Raw genomic sequence first — 24,346 nt, forward strand, 5'->3', positions numbered from 1 at the left:
CCAATCATGCCCCAGCTGTTGCAACAACAACAAGAAATTTCACAATTTTGCATGGCTGAGTGGCAAATAACTAAATGTTGTTATTTGATGGGCTCAGCCGAATACAACAACAAAAGTCAATCATGTAATAACAAACAAATTATACAACTCAATTACGTTGATACGCTTATACAGTCTGTCAAGTATATATATGCATAGCATGCATATATTTATGTAGTTCCCAAAGCTGCAGTGCATACATAAATAAACTGCAGCGACTGTCGCCCCCGCCCCTAAATTCTATTTCGAGTGGATTTTTATTTAAAATTGTTCACTATTGAAAATTGGTTTTTCATTTTGTTGTGCCACGATGCGTGTCGTCGTTGTTGTCTTCAAACTGTTTTTGAATTTCATTTTGTTGTTTGGGGTCACTCCCCCCTCACTTATCTATTTATTATTATGGCACACCACGCTTCACTGATTTATGTTAATTTGTAATGTCAACTTATGTTTTGTTTATTATTGTTGTCCCCACAAAAGTTGCCACACTCTGTTTTGATTTAAGCACTTAAATATTTTATTAAAATTTCTTTTTGCTTTCAGGCGTCACCATGCGCGAGAAAAAAGGCGGCGCACTGCAGAAGCTCAAGAAGCGGCTATCGCATAGCTTTGGCCGACTAAGTAAGTAGCGAAGATTCATATAAATCGATAATATATAAATTACAATGCCAAAGGGCACTTTAAACGCCGCCCACACGAAATATTCAACTTGAGCAAAAGACAAACAACAAAAACTCTAAACAAACAAAAGCAAAACTACAATAAATCTACAACAAAGAGCGCACCATAAATGGCTGCAAAAATATAAAAAGCTAAAGACATAGAAATACATATATATATATATATATATATGATATAGCTGACAACAGAAGCCCAAGCGCAGACAACATTGCTGTAACTGTATGTGTGCGTATCTATGTGTGGGTGCAGTTGTTATACAATAGCTTATATATCTATATAGACAATAGACAACATAAAGTTGTGTCTAGGCGGCGGCTTTTGCATTGAGCAATGTGAAAATGTCGTGAATGAATCATGCACATTGAGAAAAAATTGCGCTGTTAACTTGAAGATAAAGTATGATAATTAATTAGTGACTAATTTCGAAGGTTAACGAGACGTTTTTTATATATTGATTGAGGAAATCGTGTAAATCTAAATAAACTGCTGACACTGCAAAGCTTTAAGTTTTACGCTTTTGTTTAAAAACCAATAATTGTTATTACACACCTGACAAAAAATTTGCTGTTTTATTTTTGTTAAATTGGTAAACAAAGTGCACGCAGTTTTAGTTTTTCCCTCTTTGCTCGCGCTATTCAGTGAGCTGTCAAAACTGTTCAAACTGCGTCAAAACAATTCCAGCCAAAGCGTATAAATGGCTAAAAATGCCAACGGGTTTCAGCTGACGCGAGGCTTAGGCCAAAATATGCTAAACAAAAGGCCACAAAAAAAAAGTGAAATATGTGAAATATTTTCAAACTGTCAATGTTGAGTCATTTGCCAAAGCATTTTAATGGTCAAACATTTGCTGTGTGTGCATACGCAGCTAGCAGGCAGTGTAGTAATTGAATGCAGCAGCTGTAAGCGTATTTGACTGACTGACTGACAAACAGACGCAGTGGCTCGCTGCAGCTAAATGGGAAAAATAATCTAAAATGTGTGTGCGTCCCTCGTTCCCTCGCTTGCATTTTTGGGCTCTATGAATTTCATAGTTTGATTTTTATGCAACGCTTCGCTGCTGCTTCGGATTCTCTTTGGCGCCAGCAGCATCAGTTCGACATAAAAAATACTTGTTGTTGACTCAGGGCTCAAAACTCGTTTTCAATTTGGTTGCGGCATGCGGCTAATTGTCTCAAACGCCCACAAGTCTCTCTCTCTCTCTCTCAAACAAGTTTCGTGGCCAAAAACCGCTTTAGCAAAATAATTCTCTTAGCCCCAACAGCTGTTTGTTGTGTCTAATGGTCACTTTGCTCGACTTTGTAGTGCAGTGTTGCCATATTTGGTTGCGTATTTGTTTTATAGTTATTGCTCTTTGGCCAAAATGGTTGCCAGCCAACTCAATGACAAGTTTTTGGCTCATAGGCGTAAGAATTAATGTGCCATAACGTTAATGCCTCAACTTTGTTTACAAGTGTTGTTCAATATGTAGCTAGACAATAAATTAGCTGTATTAATTATGAGATTAAGTTGATTTATTATAGAGAGAAACTTTTAAAATACGTAAAATATTTATATGAAATATTAAACGCAAGGCAAATGCTGCTGAATATTAAATAAATAAGCAATAGCTCTTAAAAAAATTTGAATACAATTTTATTAATGCTGAAATTCAAAGCAATAAATATAGATAAACTCTTTTAAAATTAAAATTCAATAAATTAATTCTATTTAATAATCAATGGAATCAATTTTCATAATTCTGATATCAATTTTTTAATATGTTAGGAATATTCTTCTAATTAATGATATATGTAAAAGTAATAATCGACATTTTATACTGATAAAATTGTCAATGTATCAATTCTGTTAAATTTTAAATGCTGCTAAATGTTGAGTTTAGTTTATTAATTATCAATAGCTACTGAAAAATTAAAAAAATTTTTTATTAATGCTGAGCTATAAAATTCAAAGCAATAAATCTAGAAAAATTCTATTAAATTTTAAATTCAGCAAATTTATTCTATTTTCATAATTCTGAGCTCAATTTTCAATATAGAAGGAATATGTTTGCTAATTTGTAATATAAATAAAATTAATAATAGATATTTCCTTCGTAAAATTCCAATTCAAAGGCATAAAATTATCAATGTATCAATGCTGTTAAATTTTAAATTTTATTTGCCAATGCATTAAATTCCCAAACTGCACTCAGCGCAATTGAAAATTCCCAGCTAATAATTCAAATTGCATAGCGAAAACTTTCTACAGTTTGACATGCATCAAACTGCAACTGAAAATTCGCATATATATTCTAGTTCACGCACAATGTGCTGGAAAAAAAAAAGTTTTTCTTTTTTTTGGTGAAAATTCTATTTTCATGTCGCTGTCATCGTCTGTCATGCAGCCAAACGAAGCCGAAAAACTTGCTAGAGTAAAAAAAATAGCTAAATAAAGTTAGAAGCGAGAGGAGGGGAGTGGGAAATTTTGGCAATTTCATTGTTATTTTCCACACGATTTTGTCAGTGAATGTGGCTCATAAATTTTGCAATTGAGAAACATTTTGAAGTTGCAATTTAAAATGTTTTCATTGCATTATTGAATAGTTTCGCTGCAGCAAGTGCAACAGCTGCTGCTGTTGCTGCTGCTGCTGGTGGATGCAACAACGATAAAAAGCAAAGAATGTGACACAAGTTGCAGCAAGTTTCGTGTGCTGTCTCGCTCTAGCAGCAGCAGCAGTGCGCTCTCTTTCGTTCGTTGTCAAGGCTATTACAAAAGCTAACTGTCGTTGGAAATGTTGCTCGAGAGCTGCTGCTAAACTTAATTGCTGCTGTTGTTGTTTTAGTTGCTGCTTTTTTTCTCATTTCAACGGGTTTTCTTACCAATTATGTACATGCTAGAGCGACAAGCTCAAACTGCTTCATTCGCCAACTATAAAAGTTATGAAGTAATAAGCAGAGAGCAGCAACTAAAGCTTGTCAGGCATTAAGTAAATTGCATTTAAGCAGAGCTCACTTCCCATAGTCCAGCACTGTTATTTACCTGCCACATGCCACATGCTGACCGCCATACATTAACAATTGTAATTGCCGCACACACACACAGACAGAAAGACAGACAGCCAAGTTGGGATTTGTGTGTGCAGAAATATTTGAAATGCTTGCTAAGCTGTTGGGTTATTAAATATTTGGCATATGTTTTAACACATATTTAAGTCGAAAGCGCTAGAGAATTAATTTTAATGCATTGCAAAAGTTAATAATCAAAAGCTTACAACTAAAATGGCAAACGAGAAAGCTTAGAGTTCGCAAAGCGGCCTTAATGATGAATTTTAAGCTAATGCTAAAAATATTTAGTTTGTTTGTAGTATGCCAAATGAGAAAGTTTGATGCTCATAATTTGCTGCAATGATTTTTATAATGAAGCTAAACATATTTATTTGATTTATAGTATATACTTTAGTTAAACTAATGCATTGCTTCAATGATTTTAATGCTAATATTTAAGTCGAAGTGCAGGAGAATTAATTTTAATTTAGTGCAAAGAAGCTAAGCTCAGAACTAAATTGCCAAATGCGAAAGTTTGATGAATAATTTTAATAATGAAGCTTAAACTAATGCTAAACATATATATTTTATTTATAGTATGTACCAATGAGTTGCTTCAATGATTTGAACTATGAATTTGAAGCCACTGCTCATACTGAAGGCGAAAGTGCAAAAGAATTAATTTTAATGCAGTGCAAAATCAAATAATAAAAAATAAGCTTGCAATTAAATTGCCAAATGTGAAAGTTTCATGCTCAATATTTGCCTCAATAATTTTAATAATGAAGCTTAAGCTAATGCTAAGCATATTATATACTTTAGTTCAATTGCTAATATTTAAGTCGAAAGTGCAGGAGAATTAATTTTAATGTAGCGCAAATCTCAATAATAGAAGAGAAAGTTTGATGTTCATAATTTGCTAATGCTAAACATATTTATTTTATTTGTAGTATATACTTTAGTTAGAGTTGCTTCAATGATTTCAATGATGAATTTGAAGCCACTGCTAATATTTAAGTCGAAAGTGCAAGAGAATTTAGTTTAATGCAGCTTGCAACTAAATTGCCAAATGAGAAAGTTTGCCTCAATAATTTTAATATTGAAGCTTAAGCTAATGCTAAAAATATTTATTTTAGTTGTAGTATAAACTTTGGCAAATGAGAAAGCTTAGCATACAAAAGTTGCTGCAATGATTTAAATGATTAATATTTTACTTATTTTATTAAAAGCTTTCGCTGCTAATTTGCTAACGTTAGCCTAGTATCAATTACCAAGCGCTCTGCAGCTTAAACGCCTCAAGTTCTTTTTACATATTTTATAGACCATGTCCACTCTACGGGCCAGCAACTGCTGCTGCTGCTGCTTTGTTTATTTTTATCTTTTCAGCAACATTGTTGTCTGGCTGTGGCGCTTTTGTGTCATTGATACACAAGGCGCAGTCATAATCCTTTTCGATAACATTTTATATATGTCACAAGCCATTGCCAAACACTTGATATTTTGATGTAGAGAGTGGAACTATGACTTTAACCCTTGTGTGCAGTGTTTCAGTCAGCACTTGATAAGTTTACACACTTGAGTGGCAAAACCTTCAGTTCGCTGCTGCTGATGCTGCTGCTGCTGCTGCTGCTATAGAAAGCGCGATAAGCAGCTAATGGCCTGTTGGACTGCAATAGACTTGCCATTCAAACAAGCTGCCCGCATATGTGTGTGTGTGCTCATGTGTGTGTGTGTGTGTCTGTCCATTCAAGTGGTTGCCACTATCATCGTCAGCGTCGTCATCGTGTGTCGACTTCATTGTATTTACGCTCTGATTTGTGAATAGCTGAAGCAGCAGCTAGAAATAAAAAAATATATGACATGGCTCTCTCTCTATGGCTTGGAGCTAAATCCGCTTTGCTGCTCCGTTAAATATGGCCCGACCATTGATATTGAGCTGCCTCAGCATTCACTCCACACCCACTACAGTTTGAATAGGCAACGTTCACGGGCATTACTTTTATCTGGCATCTTGAGCAGCGAACTTAAGAGACAGACTGCTACACATGGCGTATGAGTAATCACGCACATGACCTTACGCGGCAGCGCTATAAACCTTGCAAAATTAAGCAGTAGATTTATACAAAAAATTTAAGCAATTTATTAGTGCGTCTGGCATTGATTAGTACTAAACATAGTTTAAATTGTATAGCTCGCAATCAAAAGCAAACAAACGCTATTTATATTTCTCTTTAGCTGTTTAGCTACACTTGGCTATAATTGAGTAAGCGCTAAGGCACTTAACAACGCTTGGCAGATTGGCAGACTGGCAGACTGTGCTGTGCCCCAAGCGTATGTCAACTAGCGAAAGGGAGCTAGTTGATAGCACTATCAATGGCTGCCTCTTCACTTTGTATAAACTATTGGCTGCCTAACTCTTTGAACTACATGTGGCTTGCTTTTAAGTTTATTATTTTATTTGCTGTCAATGACAGCGTCAATACTTGAGGGAGCTGCTGCGACTGCAGACATGTTCAATAATTTGTTTTTAAACGTACAGCCACACACACATTTAAAGCTAAGCATGTGTGTGTTTGTCTGTTTGGAGTTAAAAAGAAGCAAAAGATTTGCTTTAGCCTTGCGCCCATTTGGCAAGCGAAGCGTTAACATTGCCTGGAACGTGCTTTGAATGCGCACACACATGTGTGTGTGTGTGTGTGCACTTGGCTGCTTTGCGCCTTCATAATAAAAGCGTTTTAAGTGAAATTCACTGCCTCTTGCCCTAGCATAAAAAATCGTAAAATTTTTGCTTTTCAATGTTTTAGTTGTTGTTTGGCTTTTACTGTCTCTCTCTGCTGTCTAAATAAAAATGCACACACACACACACACACACAAAATCCGCAACGAGACGCGTTGAGAATTGTTTTTTAGCTTTAGCCTTTGTTTGCCAACTCTCACTCTATCTCTCTCTTTACGCTTTTGCGCTGCTTTTTAGCATTTTGTAAGCAATTTTACAATTAGTTGACCCAGCCACACTTTTGCTCAAGATTGCAAACCGACGACGCCAGTTTGTCTCGCTTGCATTTTTTCCTCGCTCTCTATCTCTATCTCGCTCTCTTGCTGCCGTTCAATGACTCCCTCTTTTGTAGTTTGTGGCTGCTTCCTCTCTCTCTCTCACATCAATTGCTTGTCGTTGTGCCTTTGTTTATTTATTGTTTATCTGCTTGTTTCTTTGCCTTAAAGCATTGTTTATTTTTAGTGGCGATCACACACACACACACACACACCCACTATAGCCTTGCACTCGCTTTAGCTCTTCTCTGCGCTTCTCACTCTATACACTGATTATGCTTTTTGCATGCAAAGTGCAGCAGCGATAAACAAGCGTTGCAGGCAGACAACAACGCGCATAAACAAGGCGCAAAAGACAGACAGCAATAATAACAACAACAACAACTGCGAACTGGGAACTGAAAGACTGCAAGCTATGGATAAGAAGGTTGCTGCGATAGGAAGTGAGTTTGATTGCCATGGGTGGAGACTTAGTGCAGCGCCAAGTGTAAACAGCGTAAACCACAAAAGGCTTTTCGCATTTTAATAGAAATGTGATTCGTCTTTGGCACAGACGCTGCTCGTTCCCTCTCTCTCTCTCTCTTCTTCTCTCTCTTGATACAATAGATGTCGCCATAATACTCTAATGCTGCGTATAAAGTATTTTTAATAGCTTTAGTCAATTTGTAAGCAAATGTATGCCATATTTTAAAACAGAAAATAATGCAGCTCACGATGTATGTTAAAGTCAATTGAAGTAGCATTACTTGAACTGATTGTTAGCTCTTCGAGTTTTCCATTTTAGTTGCTATACTAGCTCTAATTTGTCTTTATCCTTTTTTGCTTCTTATATAAATCAATAGAAGAAGAATTAGTTGGACTGATTGTTATTAAAGAAGAGTTTCCCATTTGAGTTTAAGATTCCTCTATTTGTCTTTATCCTCTTTTACTTCTCATATAAGTCATTTGAAGAAGGATTACTTGGACTGATTGTTATTAAAGAAGAGTTTCCCATTTGAGTATACTTCCAATTTGTCTTTATCCTCACTTGCTTCTCATATAAGTCATTTGAAGCAGCATTATCGATAAAACGCGAACTGATTTTTATTAACGCTGAGCTTCCCATTTAAGCACCTAACCTACCTCTCATTTGTCTTTATCCTCTTTTGCTCCATTTGGAGTTTAGCTCCATTACAATTCGCTTTTGTTTTATGCTCATTTTTATATTTCTACTCTCGTTTTGGCAGAGCATTCAAATCTCCATTTGATGCTTTAGCACTGCAGTTGTTACCGCATGTTTAGTATTTTTCCATTTTCCAGCTGCCAGGCATTGTCATCGATTGTCTATGCCAACTGTATCGATGTATGTGTTTCGGTTTGTCTGTCTGTGTGTTTGTCAGCGCGTGACTTTGAAAAAATCGTTGCTTCATCTTCTGCCTGGGTACATAAATAGAAATAAGTCTGCGCATAAAGTCGCATACGAATTGCTTTCCCAGCATAAAAAGGTCAAAAAGGGAATACTAACAACAAAATATTATGTGCGACGTGATTTTTGGATGTGGTCGCTTGAATAAATGTTGATTGCATTCTATGCAGCAGCTTTACGCTGTGGATTTTTCGTGAATTTATTTATCTCTAGCTGATGTTGTGTGGCAACATCAAATTGGTTTGTTGTCGCCCACTTGCTGCCACAAAAGGCGTAAACATTTAATTTCCATGTGTCGAAAAGCAAAAAGAATGCAAAATAAACCAAGTGTTAAATATTTGCTGTAGACATAACGTAGGTTTCGCCTTAAGGCAAACTCTCTTGACTGCATTTCCTGACGTCGACGACGTTGGCAGCTCTTTCCGCTAATGACTTTTAGGTGTCTCTACAGTGTCTGCTGCTCCGTTTGCCCCCGCTGGCACTTCATTATTTTCGAGTTGGCTGCTGTTGAATTCTTCTCTGTAGGCTGCCTACAGCCCTCTAACTGGTTCAAGGTGTTGACTTTGCAACGCAAAATAAGTGGGTTTCCCCTTTCGTCCTCAGTCTTCTCTCTCTCTGCTGCTTTTAGCTGCAATGCATGCTGTCCTGTTAATGGCTTCCGTCCGTGCTCTTTCCATGTGGCTCACTTATTGTCTGTCATGGCGTAAAATGATTTCCGTCATGCGCTTACCTTTCTTTTGCCACAACTCACATGACATGACACCCACCCAGCACCCAACACACACACAGAAACACCCATGAACACCTACCTAGGCTCTTAGCTTTGGAATTTCACTTGCGCCTCGTTGAAAATTTTCTTTCACATGTCTTTGCACTTGACACTCTTCAGCATTTTGGGTGGGCCGTAGTGCCCACCAGCTGGTCCCCGCCTTTTTGCAGTCCCAACTTTAACAGTTTGCGCTGCTTTGCTTTAATTACCAGTTTTGCCAGTCATTGCTGCCAGCCAGCCAGCCAGCTAGCTGCTTTGTTATAAATGTTGTTGTTGTTTACTGTTTCGCAATTGTTTCGCCCTCAGTATATGTGCTGGCTACTTTTATTTCAGCCTCTTTTTTTTACAGTATTTACAGCCTTTGGCTATTGTCTCGCTTGTTAGCACGCTCGAGACAGCATTTTAGAATACCCTAGAAAATAGGTTTGAGTTTTTAATGGGTAGTTCGAAAGCGAGTAAAGCTTGAAAACAAAATGCAGTGAATATTAAGTATACGTATTTTTTATGCAACGCTATATGCGTTATCAATTTTACTAGCGATGAATTTCTATATAAATAATTATATTTATTGGAATTAATTGCAAATGATAAATAAATATTTATTGCAAATGATTTGTTCGACTTTTAAAAGCTCAAAGCGTATTTGCTAGTTGAGTTTGCGTATATTTTGAATTTGATTTGTCATTATCAGCTACAATTTGCTATATAAGGATAAAATTATACATAAGCATTAATTAATTTCTAAATGATTTGCTCAACTTTTGCAAAATTCAAAGCGTATTTGCTAGTTGAGCTTGCCCAATATATAGATATATTTAAAGGCAACTATTTGTAAGCGACGTTTTGCTATATAAAGCAACAAATATGCATAAGAATTATTTGATTTTTTCAAGCTATCAATACACAAAGCGTATTTGCTAGTCAAGCTTGCGTATATATTGATATATTTAAAGGAAAATACTTGTCAACGATAATTTTGTATATAAAGAAACAAATATTCATAAGCATTAATTAATTTTTAAATGATTTACTGAACTTTTCAATACACAAAGCGTATTTGCTAGTCGAGCTCGCGCTCTTTTTTCAATCATTTACCTTAAACATGCTTGTGGTATTTTCATTGTGTGCTTAGCTTTGCCCAGCTGCTGGGCTGCTGCATTGCTGCAAATGTTTGCTTGGCTGCCTGGGCTTAAGAAGTGCCACGCCCACATTGAGCATGGCAGACAGAGAGTGCTGCTGCCCCCCACTCGCACAATAAACCACAAGTCGCGCGCATACCAAGCGTCTACAATTACCGTTGTAGATCTTGCCACAGACAACATAGCAAACAAAAGGCTAAAGCAAGGCAAGAGAAATAAACTAAAATGAGAAAAAACAGACTAGAAAGAAAATTAAAAACATTTCTTATGCTTTACTTTAGTTGGCGCTTGTCGGCGGAAGCGGCTACTTTCCGCCTTTGGCTGGCTGGTCAAGTTGCCAAAACATGTGTTGAGGGTTGGCAAATTGAAAATTATTTAACTATTTACTTTTTACTTTTTAAGGGCAAAGGGTCAGCAGCAGTAGCAATCAAATTTATGAAAATGTTTGCCACGGAAGTGGAAATAATGATTATTAGACAAACATTTTTGGCTGAAGCTAAAGCAAATATTTGCTTTGAAGCTAAGCGCGCCTTAAAAGTATTTTTGAAGTTGTGCTAGGCCTTACCATATATAGCTAATCCATAGCGCTTCTAATGAGCTCATTTGGCGCAACAACTTCCTAAAACTTTAGCGCAGCGTAATTCACAATTTATGACTTTTTTTTGCAAAACATGCCGCGAAACTTCAGCAAGTGCTAGAGAAAAGAATAAACAAAAAAGCAAAAACTTGTTTATGACTTGCAAATTTCAGTTCGTGCCAAAGCTACTACCTGAGTAACCAGATAAAATAAAAAAGTGTAAGGCAGACGAGAAGTGAGAAAACTTGTCGAAACAGCAGCAGCGAAAAAATGAAGAAACAAATCAAGTTGCAAGCGCGACTGAGAAGCGAGACAGACCCAACTGAGAATAGGCAAAAGTATTGCTACTAGTTGCAGCGAACTAGAAATCCCGCACTTGAGTAAATAATGCGGACTGTGCTTGGCTAGCGGAAGTCTAACCCACTGAGTAAATGAACTTTAAAATGGACACTCTCGACTGGGGAGCAGCAGCAGGATGCCAACTAATGTAATCAAATCAAATCACAAATGCCGCCAGGCAAATGCAACTAACCAAACTGAAACTCAAACTCGTAGCTGCAGCATAAAATTGAGATAGAGCTGAGAGTTGTGAGCTGAAGATTGAGAGTGCGCCCAGCGAGACAAGTGCAATGCACTTGGACATGGTCATTGTCATTGAAATGCAAGACATTGTTGTTATCCTGTGGCCAGGGCAAACCCACTTACCTGACTATGCAAATTGACTGTGGTAGTCATAACGATAATAATAATAATAATTTGCAACAAAAGTCAGTCAAGTGCTTTTTTGATGCCATCAACTTCAGCTTGGGCTGCGTCTTGTTGTCTTTGTCAACATTGCAGAGCTGGCGCCAGTGGCTTCATTACTACATCAACGATATGCATGTTGACCAACCAAAAAAGAAGAAGCAGCAGCAGCAGACGCTACACTGTTTGCTGGCCGCAATCTCTTGGCCACAATCCATTGGCCGCAAAACTCATTTGCATGCGCGCACATTCATTCATTCAATCACTCAATCATTTTTGTTTATTTGTCTGCAGCAGCAGCAAAATCAACTGAGAAGTGCAGGCAGGCATAATAACAAGTTTCCGTTTTGAGTCGCAGTTGGAGTTGCAATTGTTATTTTTGGCAATGATAGTCAATAGTTGATGAAATGAAAGCAATAAAGTTTGACTACAAATGCTAATTTGTAATTTGAGCGCAGAAATTTGTAATTTGCTCAAAAAGTTGATTCATAAATTAAAAATAATTAGCAATTAAACAAAGTTTATATAAAATGCTTTGCTTAAAGCTTTGATTAAACATATCGATTTATATTGCATAAATAGTTTATGGCAGCTAGTGACAAATTTACGCTGTGCAATTAATCAAAGCAAACTTAAAATAATGCATTTTATTTATTTATTTAATGTCCACTGCCTGAAGGCCTTTGTTGCTCTGGCTATACTAATTGTACCATAGAATTAAATTCTAGGCTACAATTAAAAAAAAATAAATAAATAAATTTAATGTCAACTATGAAATGAAATGAACTATCAAATGATTTGCTTTAAGCTTTGAGCAAATAAATTAAAAAAAGCAACAAGCAGCTTAAAGCTGCGCGTTGATGCAACTAAATTTATCGATTATTGCAATTCAAATTATTAAAAGTGTCATCACTAAGCTTGCTAGCTGTAATAAAATTGCTGCTCTTTCATCTTTTGCTGCGCTTAAGTAATAACAAATGAGTCTATAGCTTATTTATAGGTCGCTTTATCATTAGCAGCAGCTACACTGATTGTCACTTTGCCTTAACAACAAATACACATTGCACTAGGGAAACTCCAAGCAGCAACAGCCAGGTGTCTATTTATCTCTCTTTGTATGTGTGTGTGTGTGTGTGTGCCATAGGCGCTCGTAACTCATTTGGCAAAGTGCTTTCCGTTGTTTTTAGCATTTGCAGTAAATTGCAAATAAAGCTAAAATTATATATAGCATAGAAACAAACAAACGAAAAAAAGTTGTACAAACCGCAAAGTCCTTGGGACACAAGCAAACATGAGTAGCCATCAATCAAATAGTAAAAGACAAGGCTTGTGTTCAATGTGAGGCGCTGTGAAATTTAACAGGTGTGGTTATCCTTGCTCGTCGTGCTTATTATTGTTGATTGTTATTGTTATTGTTATTGTTGTGCAAATTAGCATATGACTCATCGCTGAGCGCCATTAATAATGAAAAGCATACAAAACTTTAGCTGTAGTCTAGTTTCGGGCGCTGTGGCGCACTTAAAAATAGCTAAAATGCAAACAAAAAAAAGTTTGTTTTGTTGCCAATTAGCGTGGAGTGTACGGCTGTAAATTGTCAAATGCAAACATTACACATACGCTCAGTTGAACTTTACAGTAGTCGATGCACACAACTCGTAACTCATTTTTCTTTTGCATATGTTATGTGTATCTCTCGCTCACACTCTGTTGGCAATTTGTATAAAAGGATGCATGCCACATGCTGCATATGCAACTCGCTTTTAGCTTTTTTTTTTGCAATGATTGTGCAACATTAGTGCTCTGGCCATTTGTTGTAGCTTCGGACTGCTGTGTGGCATGTGTAGACAATGCCACGTTGCTTTAGTTTTTGTTTTTTTATAAACGCTGTCAAAGCTGCTTAAAGTTTTAAAAACATTTTACAAAACTTTGCTGTTATGCAATTTTAGTAGCAACCCTCGCATGCAACACATTTTTGCTTTCGTTATGCAACAACTTGATTTGTTGCAAGTTCTTGCGCTTTATATCTTAGACCAACAATGTCAACTTGACGTTTTCTGGGCGTTTTCAGTGCCATGAGCAACAAAAATATTTGTGCTTATCTCGCAAGCAGTTTGTGGCTGGCTCGTAATTTAATATACACACATATATATTTTTTGCTAAGCTAATAAACTATGCAGACTGTGTGTAACATTTGAAATTTTGTGCTTTTTTTTTCGGTGCAAAATACCAGCGTGGGAATTTCAATTTGCTTTGGCACGTGGCTCGGACAGACGAGTGAGCGCCATACTCAGTTTATAATTGACTTTTGCAGGCGAAGGTTATAGAGCTTATCGATTGACTCATATGTGTGCGTGTGTGTGTGTGTGTTGGCTGCATTTTTAAACGCAATCTACTTTTGACCATCTTGCGTGTCCCGCATGTATTTGCCTTTGACTTTGGATATGAGTGCAAAATCTCAGCTACAACTTTTGACGCACCTTTTTGGATCTAAGAACTTTTCTAGCTGCTGCTGCGCGCTCTGTGTGGGCGTCATGCATTTTTAATGCAAAGAAACTTGCACAGCACTAAAATAAAAAAGAGTTTGCAAAGTCGCTGTGTCGACCTTTATCAACAGACGGTCGCGTGTCAATTCAGCTGACGCATTGCGACAGTTTTCAAAGCATATAGCTTGCTATATACATATGGGCGATTGAAGTAATCACTTCCGCTTGACTTTGCGCCAATTATGTCAAATAAAATGCTGGCACTAACGCAAAATCAAAATCAAATTCAATGTCAGGCGCTGCTGGGGGGCGCAACTGAGCTGTGCGAAATGTAGTTAACCCTTTGGACTCCCAATGGTGCCAGTTATATGCATTGAAACCCTGCTCGAGGGCTGAAGCTAAAAGGAAATTCACATAAGCAGACAAAAGGAAAGCGACAGCGACAGTAATCAGCAAAACAGGAAGTGCTCGCAACTAAAGTTAAAGTAGTGTGAAGTTTATCAAAATTAATTTTTATAATGGAAATGTGTTAAGCTGTTTAATTTTTGAATGGCATTAAATAAAGTAAAATAAACAAAAATTAATTTAGCTAATGCGCAAAGTAGCTAAACCAACAATATAAATAAAGCAAATATAAGCAAGCTAAATTTTTGTTATAAAGCCCAAACTAAGCACCCAAAATAAATATGAAACTATTATACGGATAAAGCTACCAACTTTAAATCCAATTTTTCATTTTGGTGCATAGAATTATAAATAATGTCGCATAGTCTTATAGTCTTATCAAATATATGTGCAGCTTATCCCTAAATTCAGCATTTCCAAGTCATTTACCGCATGTTTTTTTGCCTTTGTCTAGCGCTTATGCCCGGAAGCTCGCTTTGGGGACTGACACACGCCTTTAACTAATTGCCTGTCTCCTTTTTCTTTTCTATTGTTGTTGTTATATACGACCCCTCGTTTAATTGAAACATTAACTGTTGGAAAAACGGCAGCAATTTTTGTTGCATAAAAGATTTAAATTCATTTCGAAGGCGTGTTGTATATTGTAAAGTGGCCCGCGGGGCAACATTGAGGGGGAGCCAGAGCACATGAGCTGAGCTCAAAAGCAGCGTGACAGCCTCAAAGGAAGCACTCAATTTATGCAAATCTCATGTAAATCTGTTGAGAGTCTCAGTGCGCTGCGCTGTGTTGAGATGAGATGAGATGAGAGCGAAGTTCGCAGTTTGCAGTTCACAGAGTTTGCAGCTGAAGCTAAAAGCAAATGTCAGTGCCAAGTAGAAGCAGCAGCAGCGAAAGGCGCTCAAGAGGAAGAGACTGCAAAGTGGGATGCCAATTTTAATGTGCGTAAAATGGCAATTTACAGTTGAAGAGCCACTGGCAAACGTCTCAGGCATATGCATGTCGAACAGATAATGGCGTGACTATAAAAAATAATGAGGCACAGCTAGCAGGAAATCGGTATAGCGACAATAACTGTAAAGTTATAAAGGGAGCGATGACTGCAAACGAGCTGAGAATGTCAAAAAGTAAGCGCAAGTGGGAGAAACTTAAAGAAGAAACAGATTGAAAATAGCTGAGAGATTAAAGTAGAAAGCAGCGTAGACTAAGCCACCCCCAAATGAACTTTAAACTTGACGAACTTTAGCAAATCTGCTAAGCAACTGCTTTATGTTTTATTTGCTGCATTTATATTAAGTGCTACTAACTTGATTATATTTAGTTTTAGCTTTTCCTTTACAGAATTTTGAATTTGTATAGCAAATTTTTTGCAGCATTTTTTTCACAACCAAAATTTACTTTCAAATCCAAACGTTGACACATTAAAGCCGCAATGAGCAGCCAAGTACGCGCTGGCTTGGCTCATTGGCTGCTGCTTACGCATCGTTGACTGCATTTGAAGTGCACTAGGTGAGCAGCAAAAATATAGCAAAACGCTCAATAAACTCCATGAGCGCTTGCAGGTGAATTGGGCGAAAAGCGAAAAGCAGAAATTGTGATGCTGCGAGGGTTGCTCATGCAGCCAACAACGTTGCAACCCTCTCAAGTTGCAGACACGTGCCGCATTTTTCTTTTTTTGGGGCACCACACACTGATGCATACTACACGCTGTGGCGAGCTCAAAGCTGTCGTCGCTTATTTAAGTGATGTATAGAGAGCGGGAGCTGTGCGCTAGTTCAGGTGGGTGGTGGGTACATGATTTTGGTTCAATGTACTACAAAGGCAAACCATGCCGAATTTGCATGGCCAACCCAACCCCACGGACGTCTGTCAACCACCCAAAAAGCAACAGCGATATACATCATTCAAAATATGCAGAACCCACCCAAAGAGTCAGTCAGGATTCTGGCTGCTGCTGCTATCACAAGCTGCCACACGTTGGCATTGCAACATTTTGTTGCCATGTTTCGCTTATCAGCGCGCACAGTTTCGAGGGTTGCTGCCTCTTAGGGGTTGCAATCGATATGAGCTTTGCTCTGTTGCTTGTTTTTGCGGTAGGTAACAATTCTTTGACCACAACCAACAGCAGCAGCAGCGACTCTAAGTACCTAACTGCCCCAAAGTTAAGCACTTGATAAGCTCAGCCAGCGCTTGAGCCAAGCCGCTGTTTATTTTTATGTTTGTTGCCCTAGCTACACCTGTATGGCGCCCACACACACACACCCACAAAATTATGTTTTATGCCTTGGCGCACTCAAGTTTCATTTGCATTTGTTTATCGAGCAGCATTTTCTAATTTTAAAGCAATTAAACTTGTCAAAGCTGCAACTTTGACGCAACTCGAGTGACAAGCTAATAATTATTTAAATTAAAGCAAGTTTTAAATTTCATTTGCAACAACAAATTGTTTGGCGCAATAATTTGTTTTGTTTGCTGCAGAAATTCATTTTTCTAATGAGTGAGGCTTGAAGTGTGAAACAATTTTGCAGCAGCAGCTGCTTGAGCTTGTGCTTAAATATGATTTGCAATTAGTTTGTTTAAATAAAAAGAAAATGCAAAGCGCGAGCATGAAAATTGTTTTAACATTTAAAGGTGTTTGCTTTTAACTTTGCTGTTTAAGAAAAAGCAACCAATACTAAGTAAAAATTATGAAAAATAATTAGATTATGAAATGTTATTAGCTCTGCATTGAAAACTGTTTTTAAATTTTATAAATGCCGCATATTGTGTAAAGCTTCGCAGCATTGTAAATTGAGCTGCCAACAATTCAATTCAATTAAATTAAAATAGCTCTAAATATATTGAATTAAATTGTACACAGACTTTAGTAACAAATTCTTGTTGCTATTCAAATGTCTTGAGCTCCAAGTACTTGAAGCACTTCAACATCAAAGCAACAAACAAAAAAGCAAATCAGCTACAATTTATATGAAAGTTGCAGCTGCTGTTGTGTGACAAGTTAGGCATATAGCTTTACCGTTAGCCTCGCAACGTATCTATTACCCAAGCATCAATTTCAATTTGACACCTTAACAGTTGCTAGCTGCACAACGTGGCGTATGCTTAACAACTCTTTGCCTTGCAATTACAATTTACGCTATTGCGTGCTACGCTTCGTATTTATTATAATTTGCAGCTAACATTAGCAACGTCATTATTATAATGATTGTTGTTAGCTTCAACACGTCGCTGGCAAATTGTCACGACAATTGCGACGTAAATCAAATTTCTGTTAACAAATGTGGCAGCGACAGCTAAACAATGGCAATAAATTAATTGAAATTTGTTTTAACATGTGCATGGCATATTTGCATATTTAAGCAGTGAACAAATTTAATTTGTCAAGCAAAGAAAAGTTGAGCGCAAAACTTTAAGCCGCAGCTGCTAAATTCAACTGACAGCGCAAACATTTAAAGCAATTATTGTAAGCCAGGCTAACACACACAGACTCACTTTAAGGTAAACATCAGTCAGCTTCAATTTCAGCCTTAGTTTTAGCTTCAGTTTCAGCTTACGTGTCAACATTGTATGCGTAATGAGAAGCAGCGACTGCGACTGCGACGTCGACGTTGCCTTTGTTATATAAGCCAAGCTAACACACAGGGCTACGACACGTGTAATCAACATTAAACTGTATTTTGTAATCAACACACACACACACACGCATGCAGCTCTATGTGTGTGTGTGTGTGGCGCTCTAAAGTTGCCAACTCAGCAGCAGCAGCAGCAGCCGGAAGTTGAAAAAGCCTCGACTTACCCACAACTCTAAAATTTTTTTCAGCAGGTGTCGCCTTGCCTTTGGCTAACTGCAACTCATGCTTATACACACATGTGTGTGTATGTGTGTGTGTGTGTGGCAAACACATTATAAAATCTATACACGCTCTAAGCGCACTTTTAACCCATTAACGCCCGCATAGCGTACAAAAATGCAGTCTACACGCTTCTAGCTGCTGCTGATGACGCTGCAGCTTCTGCTGCTGCTGCTGCTGCTTTGGAAAATAGTGTCAACTTGCGTTTGCGGCATTTTAATGCCACCCTGCGACACACACACACACACAGCCATTTGTGCTGCTTGCTTAACACCTCACTGCCCTCAAGCCTTGTCTATTGTTTGTTTCCTGGTGTGTCCTGTTTTTTTGTTGCTTCGCACAAAACGTTTTATCGTCTGTGCATAATAAATTTTGCGCTGCTGCCTTCAGCACTTTATATGCAATTTCTATATACGAAGTTATTGACAGCTGCTAGCGATTATAGCAAGACGCCTTCTACGCTTATATTTATAAAGTTGATAACTGTTGTCATATGGCTCAAACAGCTGTCGGCACAGTGGCTTTCAAACTGGCGGCGCTCATAAGCAGGCAATGCAATTGTGTCTATTTGACTTTTTGCAATTATTTTAAAAGCAGCAACTTGTGCACGTAACAACATTTGTCGCACCCCTCCCTCTACCAACAATTGCCACTTTTGGCAACACATAAACAATTCAACTAGCCAAAAAAAAAGGAGCAAAAAAATTAGAGCTGCAAGCTTAGCAAACAAGCTGCCTGCAGCTACTTGCGGAAACTTGACAATGCTTTGTGTTTGTTTGCACAAGTAGCAACAACCACAGTGAGCGCACAGTGGCAAGAAACTAATTTATGTGCAATTATTTTTAGCTTATATTTCATGCAAACAGCAAATTGAGAAGCTTTACTTGCTGTCTTGAGCGTTATTTAATAGATTTTTACGTTACATTGCTTAGCTATTTGAGCAGCTCTATTTATTATGAAATTAGTTTTAGCAAAATAATTATTGCAGCCATGCAGTTCAAAGTGAGTAAAGTTTGACATGTATTGGTGGCCAGCTGTGAGCTATAAAAGCAAATGCGACTAGCAACGGGAGATCAGTCAGTGATCAGTGTTCGTCCTGTGCGGATCGTTCAGCAAGTAGTTTACTCTATCGCTCTCTCTTTCTGTAGCTACACCTATCTTAACTCCAGCTCTCTACAGCTGTCCGGCTCTACTTTCATCACTTCTCTCTGTCTTTTATTTTACCTCCAGCTCTCTTCAGCTGTACCGCTCTCACTGTTACTCTCTCTGTCTCTCTCATCTCTCTCTCTTGCTCGTATTAAATTTACCACTCTCATTTTAGCTCTCTCTCTCTCTCTCTCTCTTTCTATTGTTATTATTGCTCTCTCTCTCTTTCTATTGTTGCTATTGCTCTCTCTCTCTCTTTCTATTATTGCTATTGCTCTCTCTCTCTCTCCCTCTTTCTATTGTTACTATTGCTCTCTCTCTTTCTATTGTTACTATTGGTCTCTCTCTCTCTTTCTATTGTTGCTATTGCTCTCTCTCTCTTTCTATTGTTACTATTGCTCTCTCTTTCTATTGTTGCTATTGCTCTCTCTCTCTCTCTCACCTCTTTCTCTTGCTCGCCTTAAATGTACCACTCTCATTTTAGCTCTCTCTCTCTCTCCATTGCTACTCATATTTTACCTCTACCTTTCCACTGCTGTACCCCTCTCTATCTTTCTGTAGGTACACATATCTTACCTCAAGTCTCCTTAGCTGTAGCGCTCTATATCTCTTCTTCTAACTACTTCTTTCTGTCTTGATCTCCAGCTTTCTACAGCTGTAGCGCTCTCTCTTTCTTTCTCTTCAACTCTTTCTATATCTTTTACCACCTGTACCACTTTTTTTTTTCTATATATAGGTACGGTTAAGCTTCCCACAATTGTTCCCACAACTTTTCTCTCTCTCTCTCTCTCACTCTTAATACTCATATTTTACTTACAGCTGTACTGCTTTCTCTCTCTCCCATTCTTTCTCTTAATACAACTTATCATTTTGTTGCTCATTTCTCAATATTTTTACTAATTATTCCCACATATTTGAATTCTATTCTCAAAGTAATCGCTCTAACTGCTTTTCTATATTACTATGCTCTGTCTTATATCTTAATTTATCCCTTTCATTACATAACGCTCTTAGCTCTTATATCTAACTCCACTCTGCATATAAATAAACTAAATTTAGCTTAAAAAATTGCACTCATTTTGTCTGCTTTGCCGCTTCATAAACTAAACGCTTACAGAACTTTTGCCTCAGCTCGAAAACAATTCAATTGCTGAAGCACACTGTGCCTCCAACTCCAGCAAATGCTGCTAAGCTGCTCATATCACAGCCAGCGCTAAGATGCAGTCGCTGCTTAGAGAAAAAAATTGCAGCGCGACTGGAGCAAACTTTTTCGGCGACGTCTGCGCTGCTCTGCGCCCAGTCAAGAGTTCAAAACTGGCTGGCCAAGCGCTACGCTACGCTTCGGTCTACGGTCTCTACCCCAGGCCACTTATGGAACTTCATATTTACAAACTTCAGCTACAACTGGGCTGCTGAGTGGCACTAAGGTCTCTCTGGGGTCATGAGTTGCAAACGAACACACACAAAAAAAAAAAAGAAATATTAAAATTAAAAAAAAGAGTAGCAGAAAAAAAAGCGGCAGTGGCGCCGCGGGCCATTAGCCAAGACCCTGGAGGCCACTTCAAGGCGCAGTCATTGCGTCGTCGGCGACTTGGTTAATGATAATGAGACTACAACTGCTCATTATTATGCAAAAGTGTAAGAGAGAGAGAGAGAGAGAGCACTTGAAGCGTCTCAGGCTGACTTCAATTAAACATTGCCAAGCTAAATATGCATAAATTAGAGAAAGCTGCCACTTGCCACTGCAACTAAAATTTGGCTGCCTTTGTGCACAAATCACGCGTTATAATTTAACTAACTTGCAACCAAAAATAGTTGTGTCTCAAGTGCCAGTTACGTGGCGCTGCCTGCCACACAGTCGTCGTCGTCGTCGTCATCAAGTTCATACTGCATGCTGTCTGTCTAGGCTGCTCAATTAGTTTGACATTGCTCATACTACGCTTTATCACTCTCTCTCCCTTTAGCACTTGTCGTCTGTCTGTCTGCACTTGGAGCTCGCTACGTGCTGCTGCTCATTTCAGTGCAATTTTCAATTTTGGCATTCAGCGAAATGTCTCGTAAAATGGCAACATAAAAAAAGCCAACAATAGTGTAGACTAAATTGTTATAAAAATACCCTGTAAAGTTAGCAGCAGCATCAGAGCATTTTATGTATGTTGAGCATACCGCATAGCTTTAGCTTTAGCTTTAGCCTTGCACTCAAATCTGCTTAACATTTTGATTGTCATCGCTGCTTTTGCTAAACATTTTCTTAATTATTTTGGCAAGCGTCACTTTTGTGCTTCATTTCACTTGAGTGCATCACACTCGAGTCCTTTAATAGACTAGCAAACATGTCTGCACTCAATTTTCAAACCATACTCGCTCCCTTTTGTTTTTGACAGTCGATTGCACTCAATAATTTTTCCATTTTGCATTTGTCAAAAACACTCGTTGAATAATATTTTATTTTTTCAAGCAATTAAGCATTTTGCTTTTCCATTTCGCAAATTCTATTATGATTATCTGCGTTTGTAGCAACTTTGCATTTCGTATTTATGAGTTTTAAATTAAAATGCGATTTGGAGTCCCAGACGACGACGACGACAAGTTGCCAAAAATGCGACTGTGAATCACAATCTTGGGTTGCTGCTGCTGCTGCTGCTCAAATATTTATTGATTTTGTTGTTGGCGCAAAAGGTTATTTGCTTTATGGTAAAAAGGATAAGTTGCTTTTTTTTTGATGATGCAAAACGTTTTAGTGGCCGTTTAGGCAAAGGCCTACAATTGTTTGGGACTGGGGCTTAAATATTTTATCATGCTGTATTGGCATGTCCTTTTTGGCATGCAAATGGCCTAAGGGTAATGTTAAAGCCTGTCGTCTTATTTGTAATATAGTTTGCTAAGTTTTTGCTTGTTGCCAACGAAATATTTACAAAAGTGCAAATTGCTAGCAATATGCAAAGTGGAATGACAGCAATTACTTATAGAAAATGATTGCAATGTGGGGGGACTTTTATAAATGAAGAGCATATAGTAAATTCATCAATATAACAATTCAGCAATGCAAGCTTAAAGCTTTAGTAATGCCAGAGATATTTTGTTTAAATATTTAAATTGCAGTTTATAATTTGAAAATAAAAATCAAAGCAGAGGCAACTGTTGTTGAATTTATTGGTGATTGGCGATTTATTATTGTTTACAACATTCCCTTAAAAATTTCAACAATGCTTAGTATGGTTTTCTTTAAATATTTGTATTATATTTAAAACATTAAAATATTTAAAAATAAATAAAACAAAGCAGACAGTCGTTGAATTTATTGGTGATTGGTGTAAATTGATTTCTGCTTACAACATTTCCATACAAACTTCACTAATGTTTTGTATGGTTTCCTTTAAATAGCTGAATACCAGTTTATGATTGTTGTTGAATTGATTGTTCATTGGTGTAAATTGATTACTGCTTTCTACTATCTCATGGTTTTCTTTAAATATCGGAGTTCCAGCTTATGGAAACAGTCAACTGTTGTTGAATTTATTGTTGATTGGTGTAAGCTTCACCAGCTTTAATCTTTTGCTCATTGCTATCGCTGCTCAACAACAAACAGTTGCTCAACTCAAATTAAGTACGAATTTAAAATTCCTTGCCCTTTGGCGTTCACTCTGTTCCTAATTCACACCCTTTGTAGCTAAAAAGAAATCCCTCACACTGTTCTCTGCTCTTCGTCAGTTTGAACAACTGTCAATCTACCTGCATTTTCTCACTCGCACTCAAACCCTCATGTTGTGCAAAGTGTTAACTTGTTTTTGTGTGTGTTGTCGATGTCCTTAGCTTGTCTCGTCCTGCCGCAGGCACTTCAACAAAGGCATAAATCGAGCAACTGTCGCAACTGATTTACACTTTGGCAATGGCAATGCGTTTGAAGTGATTTCGACAGCGATCAAATCATAGCCAGCAGCAGCAGCAGCACCCAATGACACTTGCAAACACTTGAAAAACTAAATTGTTGTACTTTTCAATTTCTCGCACTCTCACTAGAAAAAAAGAAGAAGCAGCAAACACCTTTTGGCAACAGGCACTTTGCCGCAAACAATTTTCAACAGCTCGCAGCTCTTTTACAGTCATTTAAGTTAATTGTCTGGCAACGAGTATGACCAAAAATATTCCACAAAACCTGAAACTTAATGTCACTTGTGTACAGCTGAACGGAGACGAGGACTCGAGTCCTTAAGATTACTGTGGGCACTATGAGTTGGCACTTTGTAGTGCCACAAAAATGCCTTTAAAAGCACCCAAGTCAATAGATTTTTACTTTGGAATTATTTTTAATTAATAATAAGTTTTAAGTTGCCAAAAACACACCCAGACCCAACCCAGCTCATTATCATATTTTGGAGTCGCCCGTTCTGCGTTTGTGCCACAACTTTAATGTAATTCAATGCCTCAACTCTCAAGCTTGCGACTCCCTGGTGTCTAACTGTGTGTGTAGCTCGCTGGCGTCTATTAATTAAATTAAAAACTTCAGCGCCAACGTTGTCGTCATTATTATCAGTACTTAGCAACCCCCCGCTCCCTCAGCTGCCGCCCACTGCCTTTGAAACTATGCGCAAACATGCAAAAATTATAAAAGCAAATGCTGCTCGCGTTGCCTTTGACTGCCAAGCGCTGCAGACTGTGCCAGCACTTACAGTTTGAGGGTCACAGTTTGATTAATTACTTTGCTTGATAGCATTGCATTAAATTTAAGCTGCTTAAGTTTGACTGAGTACAGTTTGACAGCCACGCTATTGTGCATTAATTGAAATTGCATAAGAGATTAGCTACAAAGAACTTACAGCTTAGGAGCCACTGATTGATTTATTATGTTGCTGACTCTAACAGTTTGTATAGCATACTTATGAGCTAAGTACTTACAGTTTGGCAGTCAAGCTATTGTGCATTAATTTGCTTTAATGCAATTAACAGTTTGAATACTTGTGTTTATATGCAAAGTGTGTGCAGTTTGACAGTCACTATTTGCTTTGCTGCATTTGCTTTCACACTAACAGTTTGAA

At 37.7% G+C, this 24,346-nt stretch overlaps 1 protein-coding gene across 4 annotated transcripts in view; it reads left to right on the forward strand.

The window, feature by feature from the left end:
• The window catches only part of LOC108599605 (cyclin-dependent kinase 14), a 101,131-nt gene that overhangs the window by 43,908 nt on the left and 32,877 nt on the right, over window positions 1-24,346 (forward strand). For all 4 annotated transcript variants that reach the window (XM_033293413.1, XM_033293414.1, XM_017986561.2 and 1 more), the window contains exon 2: window positions 583-660. In XM_033293413.1, coding sequence (XP_033149304.1) covers window positions 583-660 — 78 coding nt within the window. The remainder of the gene's footprint in view (window positions 1-582; window positions 661-24,346) is intronic.

Source organism: Drosophila busckii, chromosome 3L, assembly GCF_011750605.1.
Source record: "Drosophila busckii strain San Diego stock center, stock number 13000-0081.31 chromosome 3L, ASM1175060v1, whole genome shotgun sequence".
In the NCBI taxonomy this organism is placed as follows: Eukaryota; Metazoa; Arthropoda; class Insecta; order Diptera; family Drosophilidae; genus Drosophila; species Drosophila busckii.